Below are 16,914 nucleotides of genomic sequence, written 5' to 3' on the forward strand. Positions count from 1 at the left end.
CAGTTTAAAAAGAGACACATTTAGTTTGATTTCTGTTGTACTCTTTTCCTTCCCTTCCCACACATTTTTCTTGATTTGAGAAAACTCAAAGCTAAGTTTAACTCAAGTTCATTTGATTTCAAGTTTTGGCTTGATACCTAACAGAGGAAACATAATATTCAACAAGGATGGAAGTACTCAGAGTTCCTTAGAAGTGTCATGGTTTCTGTGGTCAGAACTGATCGTATCCAGAGAAGCAGGGAGTGAGGCATTTTTGCTGATCTGTATGGAAACTAGCCAAGCTTCTCAAGAACTTTAAAAACACATAGCTGGAATCCAGCTTTGTATTGGATGCTATAACAAGAGGCAAATACCTGGAGGAATTCATCTAACTTCTTTTTAGCTAGGTAGAAATTTAGGGTAGGACTCATCCCATATTACTTTATAGTGTCGACACCTACAACTGAACAAGTCACCCTGGGCTCCGCATATGGTGAGCTCAGAGAACAAAAACATTAATGGCAAAATTCATCTGATCTAATTTAGACATACATTGATTCATTACACAAAATGAGTCTTTCTGGGTCTTTAAGCACATTCCTTGATCTCCTCTGGCTGCAAATTCCCATGGCTACTGCACCAGAATGCCCAAAGCAACAAGATGAGATGGAGCTGGTCTGAGTTAAATGAGCTCCAATTTGGATGCTCCAACACTCAAGCTCTTCCTGCAGTCAATGTTTAATGGTAAAGAAGTTTATCCAAAAGGTGAGCTTCCTTATCCCAAGACAGATATTCATCACAGTGTCAGTGCCTTTTCTGTGGATTTTTACAGAACACTTCTCAACATGTTTCCACCCCCCACACTTAGTATTAAAGATTTCTTTGCAGAATGTGCTGATACTTTACCAAAATAGACACCAAAATAGGAGTTTTAATGATCCACCAGATGGGGGATTCTATTATTTCCTCCCAGCACCTAAAAAGAAAAAAAATCAGACTTAAAATGTCAAGAAAAGCAAACAGGCAGCTGTGTAACCTTCTCAGGTAATTTGTTTCCCTAAATGCTAAAGTTGGCTATGACAGGTTATATGAAAAGCACTAAACCTGGCATGCATGATCTGGGAAGGGCTGACAACTTACTTTGCAGTGGCTTTGAGCACCGGTAGGTAGCATTTGCCCAGATATAATGCTGTGAGAACTTCACTCCTTGGTAATGGAATGGGCTGAAAGATGTTATGCTGGCGTGATAGTGGGGGAGGGTGGAGATTTGCTTAACTTCTCCTACACTGAGGTTTCCTTCAAGGAAGCGTTACCAAAATCACAGATTAGTAAGGCCTCTAATGCTATCCACCATCATGGATGGGGATTTCCTTAAGCACCGAGTAATCAGCACCATCAGAAAAAATAAAATAAAAATCCCCTTCTGAAAAAGATGACAGAAGGCATATGGTGGGATTAGTCTGACTAAATCTAGCTGGCTGCATCTGAGCTATGGATCTAGTCAGACATGTCCATAAGATCCAGGGTGCGATTTACCTCCTCCTGAATCAAAATGGTCTGCAAACCACACCACTCACCTGGGTCATCTGGAACTGTATTTAAAGCCAACAAGGAAAAGACAAACTAGGAATAAATTAGAAATGACTAATGCAGCTAGGAACACATTTCTGTGCAGTCCTCACAACAGTCAGGTGATTAAGGGAGCATTTTCAGGAGAGCATTCATGAAAATTGGTCTTCATTCATGTTTGAAATAGATTGTTGGAAGCCATTATAGACAGTTTTGGCTGGATTGAGCTCATCTAACTCAAAATGCTGACTGAGCGAGTAATGGTAGATGGAAAGACTCACATTTAGGGCACAGTTCCCAAGACCTATTTTAGGCATCACCTTTAGGTTGAGAAGAATTACTAAAGAACTACCCTCCATGGACCACACTGGCTAAATCTCCACTGGCTATTAGAGGAGGCTAGAGTGAATTGCTCAAATATAGATGTTTATACTTAGTCAGGTGCACACTGCCCTTTCATTTAGAATTAAAGTGGCCCTAATTATGTCTAGTGCACTTCATTTTTAAAATAAATTCAGGCAGTCTGAATGAAGGTCACTTTACTTTGGAGTTAGAATGTCTCAACAGAGGCTTAATACTGTTTAACAAATCTTACATATTTAGGTTTTATTTAATCTGGGTTAATTTCTTGTAATTTTTCTCTGTAGGTCATTTTAATATGAAAAAAAATCTACATTAGGTATTAAAATATCCTGTAAATTCACACTCTGTTTTACTTGGTGCAAAAATGTACCACTTTAAAGCCTCCAGAAAATGCAAAGCAGTCTGTATTTTTATTAAAAATTGCTGGAGCTGAGTGGGAATATATAGTAAGAAGAATTGGTAGTCAGAGTGGTTAAATCCTTAGGTCTCTTTCTCATTTTAGGGGCTATTTATTAACACAGTAAATAAGGTCAGTTTTATGCACATAGAATGAAACCATAAAAGAATTCAGTAGCCCTAAGGAAATGTGTTAGCATGACTATACATCAAAAACGCAATGAGAAATCTGAGCTGCTTCTCTTACTGAAATAAGGACAAATCAGGACACATTTGGAGAGAGAGAATGCAAGGGAGAAAATGGAGTTAACCATATGCTGTAAATGCAAGATGCCAGTGTATGCACAGTGAGTACATAATGAGCACCTGATTCTGTAACTCTCCAGAGTGTTTTCTCATAAAAGCATTTCAAATTACTCTGGTTTGACTGCTTGAGTCAAAGCATGAGGGAGGGCTGCAGGATCAGATCCTGTTTACTTGCATATCTCCTTGGGTAGCTCAAATATCTGTCTCATTACTTATCTGTATTCTATCTATTTCGTATATAAAGTATCAAAGGCAGCTGTTACGTTAAAGAGGATGAAGAACAGATCCCAAGATTTGTCTGGAAAAAAAATCAAGAGTTTTTAAAGCTGTTCTATGGGATAAAAATGGGTGTGTTTATTAAGTTTGTGCTGCACGAGTGTATATAGGGTCAGCTCTGCAGGATGTCAAGTGCTGCTCTGAGTGTGGGGCAGCTGCTAAGCTGGTGCACCTAATGGGACCACTGGGGACTGGTCACAAATTCCCCACAAATATCCTCATCATCAGACTGGGAAACAAAGAGAGTAAGCCTAAATTCATGTAACTGTGTGTCTTCATGGAGGTCTGGGGGAATTTCCTGGTGCGTGGTGGCAGGGCAAAGAAAGCCTCTGCTCTGACTGCCTTTGGGGTTACAGAAGGATGACTGGATTTCTACAGCTGCAGGCATTTCCTTGGCCTTCCTTGGATATTAAGGAAGGAAAAATTATACAGAAAAGAGAATTGAGTCCACGGGCTTACCCAACATTGAAAAAGTAAATCTTCACAATAGTCCAAGCAGTGATGAACACGGAGGGGGCACCTGGTGAGAGAACAGATGACGCTACTGTTACAAATCATCGTTCACATTTTGAAGGCTGATCTCCCCCACACTCCATCTCTCCTGAGTGACTGATGTGATGCCTTCCCTTAACAGTGGGCAAATGCTTCATGCCTTTGGTGCTCATGTGCCTAACACAACATGCTGCCTTTCTCTCCCACTGGCCCCGTAAGGTGACTTTCCTGTAAACTGCTCCCTACCAGATTTATCATCCTGTTGCAAAGCCAAATGCAAACAAACAAATAACAACAACAACAAAAGCAAAAAAAAAAACAACTGGTGATGGTGAAACACAAGGAACAGGAATCGCTTTAGACTTCCAGTGTGGACACCAGTAACTAAGCCAGTTACCACACTAGCATCAGTGGAGAGAAATATGCAGTTTTAAGACAGAGACCTTCTGAGCTATTTTAGATGTTTTCTTTAGGACAAGGAATAGTACTTTGGACTCCCCTGACTGTGTTGCCCGAATCTACACTATCAAGGGAGCCTGGAGCCTGGAATCTACACTACCAAGGGAGTTCATGTGGAGATGACAGTAGCTGGCCATATGAACCTGCCTTCTCTCCTCACTCCATAATCTTCTCCCTGACTAGGGTGGTCCTGTTTCATCCTTGTGGTCCCTCTTTCCTCTTTGATTAGATTTAGGTTGGAAATATGCCAGGAAGGAACATCTCCATTTTGTGTTAGTCACAGTATTGTACATTGTGTATTACTAGTGATTTCCAAATGCAAACAGTAATGAGTGTGTCCAAATCATTAATTCTTGCACGATCCATTTCAGACACATCACTGATGCTCTTGCAAATGATGTATGACTGAAAGGCCAAAAATCCTTCAAGCTCCTGTCATTTCCTTGAGTTGCCCTTCCTTACCCTAGCAACCTCTGAACACATTACCAATGCAAGACATTTCCTTTAAAATCATACATTTTTCTTTAAAATCTTTCAGCTGTACTGTGCTGAAAGGAAGAGTATCTATGTGCAAGGCAGGTTTAAAGAAGGTCTAACCTGATTAACTGCATCTTAAACAAGGCCTGCTAACATCACCTCTTCTTATGCTTATAGCATGGAGAATCATCTTCTGCAGTGTGAACCCAAGCGTAACTCCTGTCACTTTCAATGGAAGTTACTCTATGGCTAACTGGTCAAATCCTGAGTCCAGGCATACCCCGTAGATGACAGAAATGATTTTTTTTCCTTTTCTTTTCAAGATTACTCCCTGCTCTAATTATTTCCCAGTTTCAGCTATTGAGAACATGGAATAGAAAGCCATTTTTGCTTCATACATAAAACTTCAGATAAATGGCTTAAAATGGAAAAGAGATCTGTTTCTTCTTTGCAGAAAAAAGTTGATATAGTAGGATTAGTTTGTGTAAGTTTGCAGTTCAGCTCTGGGCAACTTTGTGAAGAGTTTCATTTTGCCTTCCTCAGCATTTTATTTTATTTTTTATTTTTTTTTTTATTTTTGTGTGTGACTGGATTCACATTAAAGCTGGAGAAATCATGAATGCAGTGAGCAGAAGGTTATCAGCTTTAGCACACAGGTGATGGGATCTCAGGATAGCTACCTAGCCTGAATTCAGTAAGGCAAGGAGAGCAAGGGACTGCAGGGTTGGGTTCAGTCCAGGAGTCCTGCCTAGTTGAGATCCTCCCTTACAATTTAAGGTCAATGCATGATATAACCTTGGGACCCCAGCCAGGATCAAGTAGGAACAACTCACTATAAATGTGATGGAGTCAACAGTCCTGTAAGATAATGAGGTGGCCAACTCTCAACGAACCTAGCACAAATTGAGCTCTTAAATACCTTTGAAGATTTAGGCTAATACTGTTAAACTCCTCCAGTCACTTGATCTTGCTCCTGGTTGTACTGAATTCTAGTCTGCAATGTAACATATAGGACATCTCTGTCCCCCCTGAACCTCCAAGTCTGGGGATTAAATTGCTGTTAAAAACGCCTGCCCAGATCACCTCCTGGAATTCAGGTTTGAGAAGATGCGTACCCCAGCCAATCAAGATGTACCACCAGAAGTACTTCCTCTCTGAAAAGAAGGAGATGACCAACAGGGTGTGAAGATACAGCCCTTCCACCAGGAGCCAGAAGAAGTTGGCCATGACACAGTATTGGAAGAAAACCATCATGGCTTTGCAGCCTACCTGGAAGAGAAGAAAAAAAGAGTGGTGAACTGCAGCATGTTTCCATAGCAAAAACACCAAATTAGCAGTAAACATCTGTGTACGGAGTGCATCCTCAAATGAGCCAGCTCAGCTCTGGGCACTGTTTGACTGTGTGAGCCCGGAGATAGATGCACTCAAGCCTGGTAACCCTGCTAAGCTGTGACCATGATCCCTACCAGCATGGTGCTTCTCTCTGTAGGGTTTGGGTGTGGGGAGCTGGCTTAGTGGCAGAGTGGACACTGGGAGGTCTTGTCCCGATGGGCAGTTACCAGCCCCTCTGCTGGGCTGGGGAGGGCTTGTGGGTCTGAGCTGTGAGGCAAACCATTGCCCTGGTTCAGAAGAACCCTCCAAAAAGGCTCTACTTTGAATTGAGACCAACCCAGGGACTGGGCGGTATAGCCCACAAACCCTTGATTCAGCATGGTGGAGGTGATCTGCACTGGAGAGGAAACAAGATGAAGTGGGAATTTTTTATACTACTTTTGCCACCAGAGTCAGTGTCCTGATGAACAACATCTCGAGTGACTTGGGCATCACAGTATCATGGTTCCCCCATCATTCTCAGTGGGGCTGCTTGCTAGTATTAACCGTCCCCCTGAACCCAAAGAAGTGAAGGCTCTGACTTGAACAAACTGACTGCCCAGGATAAAAATAATAAAAACAGCAACAACAATAAACGAATTTGCCCTTGAAAGCAAAGTCCAATTATAATCACTCTGTGGCCTGGAAGATATTGCAAAAACTGAAGAGGTCTGAGACAGGGGTTTGAAGAAAGTCAAGTCTACAAAGGGCTGTGAATGCTCAGTAAAGATCCGTGACACATCTTTTTTTCAATAAGGAAAAGGATAAGGAGGCAAAAGAGGGTAAACACTAATGAGCACGGACAGATTTGATTGCATTGGAAGGGGAGAGTTGAAAAGGGAAAGAGGATTATTTTTCCTCGGAAAATGAATAATTAAACACTGCAACTTGCTGCGAAGATTTCACTGCAGCACAGAAGTAGGATGATTTACAGGCAGTGGGAACAGTCAGCTTAGAAATGAAAGAAAAAAAAAAAGTGAATGGGAAATTTCTATCTGGAACTCAGGGTGAAAACTGCTGCAAAACACCTGAAGGCAGAAGTCAGATGTCCCAAGAGGTATGGGAGCCCTGGCCATTGCCCCAGCACCTGATGGATCCAGGTCCACAGCTGGGTCCCTATTCCCTACAGATTTACAGAAAAGCATTGGTTGCATCATTGCACAAATCCATGTTGTCTAAACATCCTCGAGATGCTGATTCAGCTGGCTTCAGTGAGTCTGCTTGGGTTATGGCCTGCTCTTGTTGGGACGAGGGCACGAGGACCCGGCTCACAGCACTCTCTGTTAGCAGCCTGCCCTTGGTGCTCTGTGTGTGCACTACGGGGAAGTTAGAGCAGTAATTGATTTGCACCAGGGACAAGCTCACACATCCCCCTGCTCACCTCTCCTGTTGAAAACAGTTGCTATGAAACCCACTGGTTAAAAAAGAAGCATAGAAAATGTTTTCTCGGCACAACATGTTTTGGAGAGAGACTTTTCCCCGCTGATCACTCAAAATTAATTCAACCCTCTCCTAGCACCCGCCAGTATGTCATGCTGGGGGATCCTCACAGGCTCCTGCTAATCAATTTATATGCACTTCACCTCCCCTCTGTGAGGCAGATGGCATAAACAGAGACTTGCTGCAGGGTGGTGATGGGGGAAGGTGGAGGCAGAGCAGGCACTTCACTCCCAGGCAGCGAAGGTGACACGGAGCTGAGCTGACAAGGGCTCAGGACGTGGCATCCTCCTCCCCGTGGCATCCCTGTGCTCTTCGTTTCTCCCTGCCTTGGTGTGCATATGGCTGTGTGACACTGACACACCTCATTTCTTTTGCCTGAAGTCTTGGTGTGTCTGCAGCCAGTGGGGATTTGCTGGTGTGAGTGTGCTCAGCAGTGTTTGGCCCTAATTCAGCAGCTTGCAGGTGAGACGTGAGGTTTAAGGGAGCAAACTTCATGCATCTCAACCCCACACTCCTCAAATATGAATTTGCTTTGGGGAATGAATTTTGGGGGAATCCTTTCTGGATGGCTGTGTTGGAGCTACAGCAGAGTCCTGTGACTGGAGCATGCCACAAGGGGCTGGGATGGTCTACAGAATCAGGAAAGACACCTCACAAAAAATGTGTGTGATTTTTTTTGTGTAAGAGAGGCTTTCAGACAGAAATCCCCAACTTGAGTTTGCAGAACTACTGCTGTCACAGAGAGGAAACTGCACTGAACTACAGCTGCAGCAACAATATCCTCAAGTAAGGATGACCAGATCCATCACCTCTTCTCCCACGAGCAATGGCAGCTACTTTTGTGGTAGTCTCTGGCCTTCACCTCCTTCCCTAACACAGTGCTAGTGGCTTGTTACAGCCTTGAGGCAAATCACAAACATGGGCAACAGCTGGTTTTTGTCAACTCCTTTCCTAAGGGGGCTGTAGCTTTGCAATTCTCTGCTCTGTGTTGGGAGATATTGGGCTATTTGAGCAGTTGCTACCACCCCGGGCATTTTTTGCTTTACCTGGAGAAAAGATATTTTTATGCATCAATGCAAGCACATGGCAATAATGTTTTGCAGCCTGGAATCCCCTGTGACACAGGGATGCCCTGCACTGGAACAGATTTGGATGCACTGGCATGGACCAAGCTTATCTGGTGCCTACAGTGAAGCTCTATCACTAACTCATGGTACTCGTGGTACTTATGATACTTCCTTGCTGCCTGGGTTTCTTGCTACCTTTACCTAAGATGGGTAAGTTTAAACTAGACCATCTATTTCACAGAGAGATGCAGTTTCACTGTTGACTGCAGTGTTGTTCTTCCCTTGAATCCTCCTTGACAGCCAGCTCTGTGACACATTCAGAAATCAGCCCTTCCTGGCTTTTGAGAGACCTCTTCATTATTGCATGCAGCCCTTGATAATGGGTCTCTGCCTTTCTCATCAGCTGTATTCAGCCTCAGAATGGCTGTTACAACGCTGGGAAACAAAATCTGTGTTTACCTAAGATGCTTTACCCTTTAGATGACAGGCACTTGGCAGACATGAGCTATAACATCTCATAGAAGATTTTTTTCATTAAAGATCAGACCTCATGACATGTCAGTGTTGAAAGACCAATACAGGTTATGTTTAGAAAAGGCATTTCAACAGGAAAAGCAGCATTGCAATACTTTTTTTTTTTTTCCTATTTTCTCTTCCACTACCTCATTTACAACAACGCATTTTCCTGTCTTCCTCCAGGCAGCTTGCCCTGCTCGTGTCCATTCAAGACCTTGCAGTGAGATGGTCTTCCCCAGCTTTGCTGGTGTGGTATCTACCCAAGTGTCTCCTCTCTGCTTTCCCTCTTTGGGACATGGGATATTTGCTTTTTCCATTAAGGTCCCCTTCCTTTCCACTTGTGCTTCTGGCCACTAACTGTGGAGACTGATTCTGCCTCCAGCTAAGGAGGGATGGAAATCTCTCTGATCCCAGACCAGCACTTTTGTGCTTTTCTTTAAATTCATCATAGTCAATAAGAAAATTTCATCTTTCTATTTCTATTATTACAGAAGTTTACTTGAGGATGAGATGAGGCATGCTTTAGGGCTTCTGCATGGGCCTTCCTTGCCTTACTGTGGCCAACCATCTATGTTGGACTCTTTAACTGAGGACTATCTGAAAAAGAGAAGCTGTGCAAGATTCAGCTGCTTACCAGTAGGCTGCTTATGACATTGTAGGCACTGTCACGTATTTTGTTGGGCTTCCAGCTGCTGTTCCAGAAGGATGGAGATCTACAGGCTCTGTATCACTTTCCTAAGTGCTGTGTGATGGGACAGTGATATCATTGGGACATTCACAGGCATTTTAAAGGATATGAGATGTCCATTGTCAGATGGCAGAAGTCTGCCCATTATGGAGAATCCTTAAAGGTGCTGAGCTAGCAAGTAATGGAAAAATCTTATTTATTGCAGTGCCTGAATGTCCTGAAGTACACTAGAAAGAAAGGCTAGTCTCCTCAAATTTAAACACATATTTGAAATCATTTTCTATTATTTTCATGTTAGTTGTGCAAAAAACATGCAAAATGCTGTCTTGCTGGTCACGGAGTATTTAGCATTCCCATTTACAAGTATATGGGTGTGAATGTCTGCTTTCTGGGTAGGAAACAGGCTCCTGGCTTTCAAAGCAATGACTCCATGTCATGCTGGGCATATATTGCCCTCCTAGACAGAGCTGCTCTGAGATCACACTGATTTAGACATGGAGAAGCATAATGGTCTAAAAGCTAACAAAGGAATAGAGAAGGTAGAAGGGATTGCATTGCTTTGAAAGAGAACATCTTACAGTCATTTTAGGGAAAATATTTAATGGACTGTTGATACTTAGGGATATAGACTGTCCTTCTAAAAAGGAAGGGGTGAGTAAGGATGAAGCACATGAGTGGTTAGACTGCTGGCATGACTCAAAGAAATATACTTAGTTGAGAAGCTGGGCAAAAATTTTAGGATGTCAATAGCAGGTCAAATTCAAAGCTTACTGTAATGGTGGTAAAACAACGGAGCTACTCACGGCCAGCATGCAGCACAGAGTTCATGTGCTACACAGTAGCTGCAAAAACCACAGCCCACTTTGTCAGGTCATAGGAAAAAAACACTCAAGACACAACCAGGCTTTCTGAGAGAGGGGTAAAGAGAAAGGGCATAAGGGTAGAAAAAACAAGGCAGAGCAATGACCACAGGCTACCAGGCTCTGTACTGTGCCTAGAAGCTCTTTATGCTTTAATGCTAGCCCTGAGAAAAAAACATTTTTCTTGTAAAACTGATGTAGTGACTATCTGACCTACCCAGAGAAATGCAGTCCAGATGCTGGGGGCGGTGATTAACACAGATCTGAACCTGTTGTTGCATTAAATACACATATATCCTACCCATCAGAGATAACAACTCTGCTCAAGGTATCTCTGCTCATTATTAACTGCTAAGCACTGGCAGTCTTGACCAGCTGGTCAAGATTTCTCTAGAAGTCTTAACCAGCTGGTCAAGAATTTCTCTAGCTCAGTATAAGTAGCTTAGTTGGACAGGAGCTAGTCTGAGGAGGATGAGGTTTTGATGGAGGTACACACACAACATACACATGTACATACAGCAGCCTCCTGTGAATGCAATAAAACTCTACAAAAAAATAAGTCAGGTAACTATAGATACACTGCTGTGCACCAGAGATCATCACTGCACCAGCACAAATCTCTCCTGGCTTTTCTTCTGGGGAGATGGTGTGCTACAGGTTTAGCATCGGGGTTAAAGAAAGATCTAAATCCAATCAAGTACAAATGTACACCTGAATGATTGGTCATTCTCCCGCCCCACAGGCTATAGCTGGCCTGGAGATGCCTGGTGATGTAAATGGTCTGCCTCAGTCTCATCACCCCAAGCACTGGACTTCCCATCAGGAGACCTGACCTGACCTCCGCATGGTCATACATGTATGACCATGTCCCTGCATGGATGGGACCCCTGTGCATCCCCCATGTCCTTGCACCTTCAAACTCTGCATCCTGCTGTAGTGTGGAACACGGCTTGAGGGGTTTGTGGCAGGGCACCAAGATATATTTAAGTCAACTTAAAGATATATTTAAGTCACCACATGCAATCCTGGGCAATGCTGCAGCACCTGGCATTATTGATGAAGTTGGAGCATTGCCTTCAGCCCAGTCCCTAGCGCCTTTGGCAAAAGTATGGGCTCAGATTGATTGCAATTAATCATGAAACGTGGAGGCCTCTAAATCTCCTTTAAGGTACTTGGGTCTTTTTACCTGGGCTACCACCACCGAAGCAGGATGAAGAGATTTACACAGAGATTTCTGCTGGTCTCCTCAACAGGAGACAGATGAAAACTCATTTTCTCAGTGACAGATTTATCCAGCACTTTTCTTTTATGTTGCCCAGAGGACATGACCTGTCCGAAAGGCTAGTTGTTGAGTGACTCATGCTGAATTTGCCCACAGCAACAGCTGCTCTTCTCCCCAGCCTGGTCAAGGAGGCTTCCTCGATGTTATTTAAAAGCTTTATATAAATCCCACTTGTGATCCTGTTTCCAAGGCATGGCTGGAAGATGGGTTAGCACACAGCAATACCACCTAGTTTGTTGATGCTGAATTTTGGGTCTCCAGGCACAGGAATGGCCTTGCCCTACATCTCCGTAACTACAGTGCCATTTTAGTCTTAATCACAGCTAAACACAGGAGTCTTGAACTGATTCCTGTCCCACATGCCTAAATCAGACTGAATCCCATCCCAGCTATTCTTCTGTTGAGATGTCCACCTCAGCCAAGGCATCATGTAATTTATAATGAAGATGTAATAACCAGATAATTGCTCTGCTGGTTTGATTGTACAATATGATTATTTCTTCATCTCACTATCATCTGGACACTGGAATTCATATGGCTATCCAATTACCAATTGTTTTACAACCTAAATATTGTATGCCACTATCTGTAGTGGCATACAGTTCTACTCTGCATGGCCCACTAAATTCTGTGCATGTTGCATGGAGATGTCAGGATAGACTTAGTTTCCAAATACATGCTTTTGTTTTTCACAGGGTATTTCTCTCTGCTTTTAATTTTCCTTTTATAAGTTTGGTTACTTTCCAAGACAAAAATAAGCTGATAGGGAATAGATACACTATACTAGCCTAGGTATTACTGCGTCTGTTAAGAAACGAAAGGTGAGGATGATGTTCAGTGAGCTTTTCCCTAGGAAGATGGTTATTCCATTGTGACTGTTGATCCTGGCTTAGCCCTCTCATGAGGAGCTGGCAAAGATGTGAAGTTGTATCTTTAAAGCCTACACCTATTTCTTGTCTCATTTCCATGCTTAAGGCTACTGGCTTTTATATATTATCTTTTCACTACTTAGTTGGCTTTGACAGAAAAATGGAAGAGTATGCCCCATCCAAGGTCCTAAAGGAGGAGCTGCAGTAGAGAAGACATTTCCAGAAGCTGACTTGGCAAACTGAAAATGCGAATATCAGTTTGTTATCTCAGCTTCTGCTGCTGTGTCTAGTCTTCTTCAGAGACAATTAGGGTGATGGTTTGACCCTACAGAGGCCAATGGCAAAGCCCCTGCTGACTTCAACAGGGCTTCATGCTGGAGGCCTAATTTACAGAAATTCTGTATGACGTCAATGGGAATTGTTGACAGAAATAAAACAGGTTCTTACTGGGTGATTCTGTTTCTCCGAAAATGAGCGCTTAGGTCAAGCCAATTTGCTTAGCCACAAAAAATAAAAGGAAAAGAAAAGTGCTAACTTGCCCTTGGCACGCTCCTCCTTTTGTGTAACAACAAAAAAATAAAGTAAATTGAAAACACAAACAAACAAGACAGGCTGGCACAAAGCCACCGCTAATTTCTTCCCTCTCTTTAATTGCAGTTGTAGACTAGAATCAAACAGGTAATCAAATAAAAAAAGACCCGCGATGTTTATGTTCTACCATGAAAGGGAAGCAAGGTTTATTCAAAGAAGACTTCTCCTAAGCCACTTGGGGCATTTGACTCCTTTCCTCCTTCCCTGTCATGTAGTCTGACAAGCAAGCAATCTTAAATGCTAAATTGCTACACTAGTGGGTGGCTCTGCAAGCTTCCATGGGAGATGCGTGGAATTTTTGTGTGTTGAGTCCTAGCACTGTCTAGGTGTAAAGTAGTTTGATGAAGGAAATTCTTAAAATGTCATCCTGATAGAGATGATGTGGCTTCTGATTGGAGCATGTAACCTTTAGTTTGTGAGGACCTAAACTGTCAAGTTTAAAGCCTTGGTTAAAGCAATTTTTCATCTTTCAGGAATTAAAATAAAGAAAAAAATGTCTTTAAAGACATTCACTAGAATAATAATTTTACATCTTGATAACAGATTCTTCAGCTCTTGCTGCCCTAGCAGCTTCAATTGTAAGTCATCCCTATAAAATGTACAGCAGACAGATCAACGTATCTGAATTCACAGAGGGCTCATGATCACCATCTATATCAGACACAGGAATAGGAGACCTCAAACACGGATTTTCCCTGTTAACATGCTGCTTTGCAACACCGGTGCCCCAGAAACATTATGTGGGAGTGCTCTTAAGCCTTAGCAATAGCAAATTAATTCAATTTATCTTAACCTTCTTTCCTCTAGGTCACAATGCATTACATTTTCATGCACCCATCTTTGCCTAAGAGCACACACTGGAATACTTACTGAATGTCAGCTGTCACAGGGCAATTTATTAAGCCATTATAACCTGGATTTGTGTGTAAGCTTGTTGATTTGTCACTGCCTTCACAAAACAGAAATGCTATTTCTAGACTGATGAGCTGTGCCACACAGCAATATGCATGCACACGCACATACTGCTTCAGCAAGCTAAGTCTTGCTGGCTTCCAGTATGACTGTGGAAGGATGTCGGGCTTAATCTCCACGTCTCTCTCCTCTACCCCTGCTTCCACTTGTGCTGGCTGGGCTGAGCCAGGACTGAGCCTGGGTAGGGCATTATTTCTCTGGATTGAGTATCATTGCTCTAGCAATAGCCAAATGCATATGGGCCCCAAAGTCCCCTAAGGTAACCTTGTCTTTTCGTGGTGCTTTCACGTCTTTAATGCAAATTGAAAGCTAGTTGCAAATGGTAGGATATTTAAAAGTCTCTCTCTGCTAATATGGAAGTTACATAAAACAACCTCTAATTTATGTGCTTCCAACCCAGCAAAGCACGGCAGGGTCAGATCCTCAACTGGCAGAAGCCTTGCGAATTCTGCTAAAACAAATGAAGCTACACTCATTTACTCCAACTAAAAAATGTGGTCCACATGACTGCACTTTATGCCTAGCCCACCACCCATGAAGGCCTCCTCAAACACAACACTATCTATTCAATTCCGTAGGCAGCTTTTATGTCTGCTGTACCTCACATAAGAAGCAAGTTTAAGCCCCGTGACTGCAATCCTCACGGCTATTTAAGCATTTCTCTTTGGCCGACTTTAACAAGGGTTATGTAACTGACAGCCTTGAGGGCCTGGACCTTTCTATTTTGTCTCTTAGGAATATTAGTTTGATTTTTTTGGGGAGGGGAGGGGGAGTTGGTCTTGTGAATATTTTTAAGATGTTGATTAGCTCTAGATGGTCTAGCCTCTGTGTCAGATGACTCAGAGTTGAGCTTAAACATAAAAATAGAATTGTCTTGGTAAATGGGGTAACTGTCCTTATTTCACGCTCATCAGCTGAAGAATGATAACGGCACTTCTGAACACATCTTCAGTAATAAGGCAATTCAACCACAAGTCAGCAACTAAAGGGAGAAGGTGGTCAGAGTTTTAATTATGTCCTTCTCCACACCTGCCCCATGTTCTCTTGTTGTTCTGCATTGCTCTAAGGTGCCAGCACATGACTGGGGCATTGCAGTGTCAGGCAAGATAAAGTCACTTTTTCAAAGGAAGTTCCTGCTTCAGAGCTCTCCCACAGTCTAACTTGCTACCTTCACTCCTGGGTTATTTCCAGGAGCAAAGGAGAAAGGTAAGGGATAACTCATCCAAGTAAAACAATGTAAAACCATGTTAAAGCTTGGTCTGCAAGGTCCATACCCTCTCAAGGGTTGCATGACAACAGTCCAAGGACCAGAAGGGGCATGACCCAGAATCTAATACTTTCTCCTTTAAGGAATGGATCACTGCATCCATGGACCTTCCTCACCTTCCTAGCCTGGCATGCTGCCAGTGCCACATGCCATGCACCCAGCTTTATCCCCCACTGCCATTCATTGCCTCCCTGTCTCAAAATGATCATTTTACCTTCAGCTTCTCTGATACTCAAGGTTTTCTTCATTCTCCAACACTGCACATTCTCTTCTTCTCAAACTCAGACCTTTGCTCCCTTTTTCTCCCACATCATTTTAGTAGATCTTCATCTCCAGACACCACAACCCTTCTTCCCCACCCATTTTATTCTTTTCTTACTACTGCCAGCCCTGACCATAGTTGTGTCTTTGTGCAAAGATGGGGCTGCCAGAAACTGCTGTCTCACTAACAAAAAAGGAAGTTACTGTTTGCCAGCAGCTCCACAGCAACTACCTGTGTGCATGCCCTCTTCCTATGGCATGTATGAGGTGGTTTTATGTCTCCTTCATAAATATCAGAATGGTGGCTTGTACAGATGGAAACCTCTTCTATTCTAGAAGAGATGGTAAGATACCACATTCCTGTGTGGAGTGTTTCTGGCTAATATTAAATTTCAAACAAGAACGTGAAAAAGTCGAGGTAGATAGATAGCCCATCTCCCATGCTCATGGCTGCTGCTGGCCATGGGCAGTAAACATCCAAAACCTATTTATAGCTTCTCAATGCTTCAAACACCCTTCATCACTGAATTTGCCAGTAAAACCTCAGATTAACTCTGGCCCTGATTTTCAAAGTGTACTTGAAGGCATTATTTTTTATTTTTAGCTTTGTTTGCTGATGGGTAATATTTTCACTATTAGGCCTCTGTTAATTAAAGAATGTAGCTGTAGCCTCTTTGTCTCTCCTTCTCCCCTCACCTCCTCTCCATTTTCTGATCCTTTCTAGAAGTGCCTCAATACCTTTGGTGAACTGAACCTTAAAATGCTGGTGTGAGATTTGAAAGAGATTTGGCAAACATAAAACGGCCCCATTTCTTCCTCTTTCTTTCTTTCTTTCTTTCTTTCTTTCTTTCTTTCTTTCTTTCTTTCTTTCTTTCTTTCTGTTGTGGTTTAGCCCGGCTGGCAGCCAAACACCACACAGCCGTTCGCTCACCCTCCCCCCTCCCTCTCCGGGATGGGGGAGAGAAACGGGAAAGTGAAGTCTGTGAGTTGAGATAAAGACAGTTTATTAAGACAGGGAAAAGAATAACAATAATAATAATAATAATATTAATAGTAATAATGTGTACGAAATAAGTGATGCACAATGCAATTGCTCACCACCCGTTGACCGATGCCCAGCCTATCCCCGAGCAGCCGGCCCCCCACCCCGGCTAGCCACCCCTATATATTGTTCAGCATGACATCAGATGGTATGGAATACCCCTTTGGCCAGTTTGGGTCAGCTGTCCTGGGTCTGTCCCCTCCCAGCTCCTGCTGCATCCCTAGCCTGCTCGCTAGCAGGACAGAGAGAGGCTGAAAAGTCCTTGGCTTGGTGAAAGCACTGCTCTACAACAATTAAAACATCAGCATGTTATCAGCACTCTTCTCATTCTAATCCAAAACATAGCACCCTGCCAGCTACTAGGAGGAAAA

The 16,914-nt window shown here is 42.9% G+C and overlaps 1 protein-coding gene across 1 annotated transcript in view; it reads right to left on the minus strand.

The window, feature by feature from the left end:
- VIPR1 (vasoactive intestinal peptide receptor 1) overlaps positions 1-16,914 on the minus strand; it is a 110,427-nt gene that overhangs the window by 12,063 nt on the left and 81,450 nt on the right. Inside the window, exons 7-9 of the mRNA XM_035554445.2 lie at positions 5,433-5,586; positions 3,349-3,409; positions 886-955 (exon numbers count right to left, since the gene is read on the minus strand). Coding sequence (XP_035410338.1) covers positions 886-955; positions 3,349-3,409; positions 5,433-5,586 — 285 coding nt within the window. The remainder of the gene's footprint in view (positions 1-885; positions 956-3,348; positions 3,410-5,432; positions 5,587-16,914) is intronic.

Source organism: Cygnus atratus, chromosome 2, assembly GCF_013377495.2.
Source record: "Cygnus atratus isolate AKBS03 ecotype Queensland, Australia chromosome 2, CAtr_DNAZoo_HiC_assembly, whole genome shotgun sequence".
Classification (NCBI taxonomy): domain Eukaryota; kingdom Metazoa; phylum Chordata; class Aves; order Anseriformes; family Anatidae; genus Cygnus; species Cygnus atratus.